A 9,134-nucleotide genomic window follows, 5' to 3' on the forward strand; every position below is an offset into this window, starting at 1 on the left:
ACAGTAGATTGATGAATAAATAAGTCATAGAAATAAAACAATTTTACATGGGGGAGTGCTGGGGATGAATTTAGCAGTCTCACAGCCTGAGGGAAGAAGCTGCTCTGAAGTCTGGTGGTCCGGCAGCAGATACTTCTGTATCTCTTGCCTGATGGCAGCAGGGTGAACAGGCTGTGACTGGGGTGGGTTATGTGTTTTAGTATCCTTTGGGCTCTGCACAGGCAACTCACCTCACCAATATCACTGAGGTGCGGTAGGTTGGTACCAATGATCTTCTGAACAGTTTTAATCACCTGCTACGCTAAACGACTCAACAAACTAATCCGTAAGGCCAGTGACATTGTGGGGTGGAGCTGGACTCTTGGTCGGTGGTGTCAGAGAGGAGGATGCTGGCCAAACTACATGCCATCTTGGACAGTGTCTCCCACCCACTCCATGACGTGCTGGTCAAACAAAGGAGTACCTTCAGCGAAAGACTCATCCCCCAAAAATGCACCACAGAGCGCCACAGGAAGTCATTCATGTCTGTGGCCATCAAACTCTTCAACTCCTCCCTCCCTAAGTGTCAGTCTGTATGACCTTAAGTCGATAAACTGGACATTGGACCATTAACATCACTGCAGTACTTGAAATAATTGTGCAATATTCTCTGTTTAATACTGCTGTGCAATATACTCTGTTTTCAGATATTTATTTATTCATACTTCTATTACTGCTGTGCAATATCCACTGTCTCATAATCATCTTCTCATCATACACTTAACTTGACAGTACTCATTAATGCACTATTACTTATATTATTACATTGTATTATTATACCATGCGTACTTATCAACCTATCAACATCTAAAACCATTTTTGTACTTACACTTAATTAGCTTTTATACTTATATCCACTTTGTACTTACATTATCTTACCTGTATTATAGTGTATTATATTTTGATTTGCTTAGTACTTCTATTCCTGTGTGCACTGACGTGATAGTGAGCAGCTGTAACAAAAGAGTTTCCCCTCAGGGATCAATAAAGTATTTCTGATTCTGATACAGAGCCCTCCTGTCTTGGGCTGTGCACATCCCATTCCAGTTTGTGATGTTTCCAGTCAAGATGCTTTCTCTTGCTCCTCTGTAAAAGTTGACACAGGAATTTTGCCTTCTTAAGTTTCCTCAAGAAATATAGCCATTTCTGAGCCTTCTTTACCAGCGTGGAAATGTGAGATGATCATGACATATTCTCTGTGATGCTGATTCCCAGGAGCCTAAAACTGTTCACCTGCTTCACGTCAGGTCCACTGATCAACAATCAGCCACTTGGTTTTGCTGACGTTGAGCAGTAGGTTGTTCTCTGTGTACCACTCTGCAAGATTGTTGCCGATATGAAGTTTCATCATTAGAAATCTGGCTGATGATGGAAGTGTCATCCACAATCTTCGCAACAGAGTTGTCTTCATGTCGGGGACTGCAGTCATGGGTGTACAGTATGAACAGGAGGGGGCTGAGCACACAACCCTGGGGGGGCTCCGGTGTTGAGCACTAGAGTGGAGGAGGTGTGACCGCCAATCTGAACTGTCTGGGGTCTGTTTGTGAGAAAGTCCAATATCCATTTGCAGAGTGTGGTACTCAAGCCTAGCGTGTTAAGTTTGCCAATCAGTTTCATAGGGGAGATAGTGTTGAATGCTGAGCTGAAATCAACAAACAGCATTTTAATGTAGTTGTGTTGTTCTTCTCAAGGTGGGTGAAGACTGAGTGGAGGGCAGTGGAGATGGCATCCTCTGTGGATCTGTGAACTGAGGTGAAACTGGTGAGGGTCCAGACTGGCTGGGATGTTGTGCTTTATGTGCTGGAGAACCAGTTTCTCAAAGCACTTCATCAGACTGGGGGTGAGAGCCATAGGGTGGAGGTCATTTAGACTAGACACTGCAGACTTTTTAGGTACAGGGACAGTGGTGGCTTGAAGCAGGTGGGAACACTCTCCTGAAACAGTGATATGTTAAAAATGTCAGTAATAACATCAACTAGCTATTTTTGTTAGTACACAGCCAGGGATGTTATCAGGCCCAGCAACTTTACTCATATTCACCCTCAGCAGGGTTCTTCTCACATCCGGTGTGAATACTGACAGTGGCAGGTCCTCTGGAGGCGAAGTAGACTTTACAGTTGACATCTCTGAATATGTGCCAGTCAGTGCATTCAAAACAGTCCTGTAGAGGACCACCTAGCACCGCTCGACTTACCCTCAGACTTTGATGCCCTGGTCGCATTGGTGCTAAAGATTGATAATCAGCTTCATGAAAGGAGCATGAAGAAGAGGCACTCCTGGAAAACACCACCCAGCCACTGGAGGCAGTCTTTTCCTCCTCTCCAGGCTGCTCAGCTTCCGGTGAGGAGCGTTGGAGACTCAGCGACTCCTGATGAATGTTTACATGCAGCATTCCTTACAACGCCTGTGCAGATTGTGTGAAGACAGATCAAGGAATGAGGGCATCAGATTTCCTCTGTAATACCAACAGCTTAAAGGCAGTTTGAAATGGCGTGTGAAACACCTCAAACACAGAGTAATTAGAAAAACTATATGGAAGCATATGGCATTTGTCAATCATCTATACGTCCCCTGTCCTTAGAAGGATCAATGTTTCCTGCACTTTCTGGAGACCCGTTATGTGAAGACAGATCAAGGAATGAGGGCATCAGATTTCCTCTGTAATACCAACAGCTTAAAGGCAGTTTGAAATGCCGTGTGAAACACCTCACACACAGAGTAATTAGAAAAACTATATGGAAGCATATGGCATTTGTCAATCATCTTATACACTTATAAAGTGTACTTTAAAGTTTCACAATATCATGAGGGAAATTACAATTAGCATCTTTAACACAGAGCCTGATGTCAAATGTACTTGAAGTTTCTCTGTGAAGCCACGTGTTGGAGGTTTGGATAATAAACATCTCAAAAACGACAAGAAAGTAAAATAAATGCTAAATCTCAGAGGCTAATCTCTGCATCAAACACACACACACACACACACACACACACACACACACACAGGGACCAGAGAAGGTCAAGAGATCAACCCTTGTTTTCACACAGGACATAAAGACAGGGGTACCTAGTGATGTAGACAGATAACAAAGGGAGACGCAGAGAACAGAACTTCTGAATCTGACTGAATGGCTCAAGCATCCGGTAAATTATCTATATCTTTAAAATTATATTTTACGTGTTTAAACCTTTAGGCCGAAACATAGGGACTTTTTTCATTCTTTGCAGTGACTCTCAACGGAGGGCTGAACCTTCAAGCCAAGGACTCTGGTAAGTATAGGACTACATCATGTATTTTTAATACTGAAATATTTAAAAGACTTTTATTTCCTACCGTGATTATAAATTACATCTTTCAGAGTCATCAACTGATACCTCAACATCTGAGACCTCATCTGATACAGACTCCTCATCTGTGGTTTCCGAGGACGTGGAACCATGTGAGTTGCTACATTTTTTAAATTTAATTTTTTAACCTAAAACTTACACAGAATATTTATCAAAAACTTTTTTTCTTCTCGTGCTAGATCCGTGGGGCGAATTGGATCAATATTTCCAAGAAGGGCTATCACCATCATCACAGCCACTGCATGACACAACCAGGGATACCTCAGGTGGTCAAAACGTTAAACATTCTCTAGAGGCTGCCTGGTTAACCGGAGGAGATCCAGGGGATGTGATACCACATCAAAATCTTGAAGAACAACCGCCATTTCACAACGAGTCTGTCTCAACCCCTAATCAACCACTGATGGCTTGCGGAGTGGTCTAGGCCTCAACCAGCGGACAGAGATCCAGGATTCTCATCGGGTCGCAACCACATCAACCACAATCAAGCTCTCTCCAGCCTTGAGCAGTTAGAGAATGAATCATCACCGAACGAAACAATCAGAATAAATAACGTCCAGCTCGAACAAAGTCCCGCTGTATCAAACCCTCAGACACCCCAAAACTATATCGATCTCAGCATACCCAGTCCTCCTGTGGAGGACTGGGTATGCTCCAGATGACTACGACTGAAACCTTTTCTACGAAATCAGACAGTTATTAAACTTCCCACCCCCTCTTAACGCAGATGGAATAGTGGATTACGGCATGTATTACAACAATACGTTAGAACAAGCAGATGCGTTGCTACAGCAAGCATTAGCATACGTCACTCCTCGAGATGCGGTACAGTTAGAGCTGCGTGGTCAAAATCTCCCTAGTAACGTCTTGGTCGTCTTATCTAATGACGAGCTCCCCAGCCTAGCCGACTTTGAAAGGCTCTTACTCTGTGTTGTGCAGTCTAACTGGGCCATTATAGCTGATGGTCTGTTAGAACTTGTCGTAGAAGTGATCCAGAACTCTAGGGGTGGGGGTTAACGATTCCTTGGGAAAATGCTAGACAATGAAATCATTAAAAAAAAAGACCTTTTCTGTACATCGTCCACAACAGAGAGAATCAACTATGTTTTGCCATCTGTCTGGCTCATCTGTTACATCCCGATATCAACGATAGAGAAGCCCTCGAACGCGGTAGACAGCTTCAAAATGAAGTAGGGTTAGACGATCAGACCGCTGTAACCTTTAGCGACATCCCAAAATTTGAAACCGTGTTGGACTGTAAAATTGTAGTGTTTTACAGAACCGAGGAAGACAGGGCTCTCCGCAAATTCTTGACAGATAGCCCAGGACGGAGTAAAACACTGATTTTGTTTCTCTTCCAAAATCACTACTACGCGGTTAAAAATCTCAAAGCCTTTCTAGGTTCGCCTTATGTTTGTGAGCACTGCTTTACAGGTTTTAACACCGTGTTAGGACATATTTGCGAAGCTCGTTGCACCATATGCTTTGACCCCAGTTGTACACAGAGGCCGTGTCAACCTGTTGTGTGTGACCAATGCAACAGAACGTGTCGCTCGCCTTTCTGTTTAGCCAAACACAAAGAACCTACAGAGAGATCGAGAAGTCAAACATATGCCAGCACTTGTGCCTTGTACAAAACATTTACCAAATGTGCAAGGCTGTACTACTGTGCTATGAACGGTAATGGTAAACAACACAAATGTCAGACTGCGAAATGTAAAATTTGCGCCGAGAAATTGATCTCTTACTATGAGTCAGAGGTTCATCAGTGCTACATCCAAATGCTACCCTCTGAAACAAAACACAATGAAAAAGTGGTGTTTTATGATTTTGAAACCTACGTTCACGTTCCGTTTTTAGTGTGTACACGAACCTTAGATGGTAAAACATGGAGCCCTCAGGGTACAGATTGCGCCAAAGAGTTTATACTGCATTTCAGACGACCTTTGTACAAAAATGCAGTGTTTATAGCACACAATGCCCAAGGTTTTGACAGCTATCTCCTTATCAAAGCCATGGTAGAACAGGGGTTAAAGCCCTCTTTGATTATGCAAGGGTCAAAAGTAATTTGCGTCACCAATAACGATTACAAACAAAGATACATTGACTCTTTATCCTTTTTAACCATGCGTTTAGCTAATTTTCCAAAAGCGCTTGGTTTCAGTGATAAAATAAAGGGGTACTTTCCTCATGGTTTCAGCTCAGAGGCCCATTTGAGTTATACAGGTGAGTACCCTCCCCCTCAGTCTTACGGGATTAACAGACTTTTACAGTTGGTACGCGATGGTGCGACACGGCACATTCAACTTCATGAAAGAGACTCGCCTCTATTGTCAAAATGATGTAGACATTCTCGCTGAGGGTTGCATGCTGTTCAGAAAACAGTATATCGCTGAAACCGCCGTTGATCCCTTCAGCCGTGCGACCATCGCGTCGGCATGCATGAAGGTGTTTCTGACAAACTTTCTACCACCGAAAACATTAGCAATCCCCTCTCCGGACGACTACAGGCGTCAGTTCATAACATTTTCAAACGCCGGTATCCAGTGGTTAGAGTGGTTGTCACACACCCGCGGCATCCCTATCCAACATGCTTTAAATAAGGGGGAAAAACAGCTGGGGCGATTCTTTGTAGACGGGTATACTGAAATAGCTGGGGTGAAATATGCCTATGAGTTTCTAGGGTGTTTCTATCAAGGTTGTTCAACTTGCTATCAAGCGCACGACACCTGTCCTCTGACGTGCCGTCCCTTCGGACAGTTGCAGACGCACTGCGAGGAGAAATTACGTGAGTTAGAAGCCACGCACAAGGTAAAACTCATCATGCGTGAGCATACATGGAGGATGATGAAGAAATCTCATCAAGGGTTGAAGGAGTTTCTCAAACAATATAATGCCCCACAACCATTGTCACCCCACAAAGCTTTGTACGGAGGGTTTACCTCTGCTATAAAGTTGAGACACACCGCTGCGTCGAACGAGACAATCTCTTATGTAGATATGACATCTCTCTATCCTTACTGTAACACCAACTTCCCCTATCCTCTCGGACACCCTGAAATAATCTATAAAGATTTCCAAGAACCTCAAAGCTACTTTGGGCTAATCAGGGCAAGGGTCTACCCCCTGAGAGAGTTGTACTTTCCAGTCCTGCCCCATAGAACGACAGGGAGTAAGCTTGTGTTTACCCTTTGTCGAGCAAGCGCAGAGCTCAATTTGCAGGAGGGTCCGTGTCGGCATAGCGATGATGACAGGGCGTTGACCGGTGTCTGGGTCACTCCTGAATTTAACAAGGCTTTGGAGATGGGCTATCGGATAGCTGAAATAACTGAGGTATGGCATTTTGATAGACGGAGTGATTCTATTTTTGTTGACTATATGCACACTTTTCTGAAAGGTAAACAAGAAGCTTTGGGTTGCCCGTCCGATGCTGTAGATCAGGAAGCAGAGAAAAGTACATCAGCGACTATCATGCAAACCAAGGGATTTTGCTGATAAAATCAGACAAAACCCTGCTAAAAGACAAGTGTCTAAATTATGTCTGAACTCCTTCTGGGGTAAGTTCGCGCAGAGATGCAATCAAACACAAACCAAACTAGTCACAGACCCGGAAGAATTCTTTAACCTCATGTTTTCTGAAAAATATAAAGTCAAGTACTTCTCCTTCATCAATGACAAAGTGGCTTTGGTTCAGTGGTCTTACGGAGACCATTGTATCCCGCTACGCAACAAGGTAGATAACGTTTTTATAGCCGCTTTCACCACAGCCTACAGATGTCTGACTTTGTACAGGTATTTGGAACAGCTGCAAGACAAAGTCCTTTACTGCGATACAGACAGCCTCATCTATGTCACAAAAGAGGGAGAGACGCTGCTCAAGCTGGGTAATTACCTGGGAGATTTGACGGACAAGCTAGGGGGAGATAGCATCAAAGAATTTGTGGCTGCGGGTCCAAAAAGTTATGCTTACCAAACTCAAAACAACAAGGTTGTTTTATGCTTAAAAGGCATTACACAGACGCACCAATGCTGTGAAATTGTCAACTTTGATAGCATCAAAGACCTGGTTCAGGATTATGTGCAAAACTCTGACGAGAGGGGGGTCCTTGAAATACCTCAACACAGTATTGTGCAAGATAAGAAAGGCTTCCTTCTAAAAAACACATTCCAAAAAAAGTTCTGAGTTGTATATGATAAAAGACGGCTGCTGAGTCTAGGACATACATTGCCTTTTGGTTATTGAGGAGAAAATGTTTTCAACCGAAGAAATTGACTTTGACCCTAGACTGAAAGTGCCTTTTTCTTGTCTGGTCACAGGACCGAGTGGCTGTGGCAATTCTTATTTTGTAAAGTCTGTTTTGGAAAACTGTAATTGTCAGAGAGCCAACATTGACACCACCAGCTCCACCCACTGTAATCAGCAGATCGCACTCACCTGAGTATTGATTACACACCTGCCACTAATCATCTACTCCACACTATATAGTCTCACTCCCCCGGTTCACTCACTGTCTGGTCGCAAACCTCTTACGAGAACTCAACCCGACCACAGCTTCTCTTGACAACCCCTTTTGGACTTTGGACTTCTCCGTTGTGTGTTTCATCAGCTCCCGGCTTTCCTGTCACCAGTCTCCTCCAGTGGATCTTACTACCAGCGCTACATCAAGTTAAGACCCATAGACTTTCCTAGCTTAGCTCCTGTCATTGCTTTTCTCTATCTGGCTGTTTCAATAAACTCCCTCGTCTCAGTACTAACCTCTGTGTCCCGTGTCTACCTGCTGACAGTAATCATGTGATGGATATACTGCCTGATAACATTGTATGGATTTTTACATCGTTTCAACCGTTGTATGCTGAACTGCAAAAGAAGAATAAAAAGATTAAATTTGTTGAAGGCCTGCCTCCTTTTTTTGATGATGAAAAACTGTTTCCCTGTTTCAAATCATTTGATCAATTTGGACGATGTCATTTTTCAGGCCTCTGACCATCCCGATGTAGTCAAAATTTTTACACAATAGATACATCACAAGAACATGTCCGTCATGATGCTGACTCAAAATCTTTTCCATCAAGGTAAACTCAGCCGCACCATCAGTTTAAACAGTAATTATCTGGTACTGTTTAAAAACCCTCGAGACAGATTACAGTTGAATATATTGGCTCAACAAATTTTTCCCAGACGCAAAGCTTTTATTAGAAAGTTTTGGAGACACTACCAAAGATCCTCACGGGTACTTTGATCGATCTCACACCCGGCTGCCCAGAACAATACAGACTAAGGACGGGAATACTCCCCCATCAGTGGCCCGTTGTCTATCTACCTAATTCCAACTCCTGATCCAGCATGTCGGGGCGTCTAAAAAGAAATGCGCCTTTACTACGCACTTTATGTCACGCCACACCTCGGAAACGTAAAGATATTCTCTGTGCGAGCTCTCCTTAAACCTCTTAAAAGGAAACATTCCCCTGTCCTCAGCTCAATATAAAAAACTCAGAAAACAAAAGAAAAATATCAGGTTGCTGGCCGATTAAAAAAACCAGTCTAAAAACAAAATACCAGGCTCTGAGAAAACAGTCTGGAGGTTTTCTTTTACCTTTGATGTGAGCGGTGGTACCGATATTTGGAGAGCTGCTGGGAGGGCTTATTAGAAGATAAATCATGAGTCAAAAGATGTTTTTGATTTCGCCGCAACAGCTAAACCGTCTGAGTCAGTCGGTAGTTTCTGCTCACAGCGCCGGGGAAACGA

At 43.5% G+C, this 9,134-nt stretch overlaps 1 protein-coding gene across 3 annotated transcripts; it reads left to right on the forward strand.

Moving 5' to 3' along the window:
- The first annotated feature begins 751 nt into the window (after positions 1 to 751).
- LOC122870739 lies at positions 752 to 7,595 on the forward strand. Of its 3 annotated transcripts, none has more exons than XM_044185149.1 (3): positions 752 to 3,309; positions 3,399 to 3,479; positions 3,567 to 7,595. In XM_044185149.1, exon 3 carries the CDS (start codon positions 5,671 to 5,673, stop codon positions 6,880 to 6,882), a length of 1,212 nt encoding a protein of 403 aa, XP_044041084.1. In that variant the 5' UTR covers positions 752 to 3,309; positions 3,399 to 3,479; positions 3,567 to 5,670; the 3' UTR covers positions 6,883 to 7,595. The 3 variants fall into 3 exon arrangements, with proteins under 3 accessions (XP_044041084.1, XP_044041083.1, XP_044041082.1); XM_044185148.1 differs by having other exon boundaries at positions 752 to 3,183; positions 3,268 to 3,479; XM_044185147.1 differs by having other exon boundaries at positions 752 to 3,479.
- Positions 7,596 to 9,134: the final 1,539 nt, after the last annotated feature.

This window comes from Siniperca chuatsi, linkage group LG22 (assembly GCF_020085105.1).
Source record: "Siniperca chuatsi isolate FFG_IHB_CAS linkage group LG22, ASM2008510v1, whole genome shotgun sequence".
In the NCBI taxonomy this organism is placed as follows: Eukaryota; Metazoa; Chordata; class Actinopteri; order Centrarchiformes; family Sinipercidae; genus Siniperca; species Siniperca chuatsi.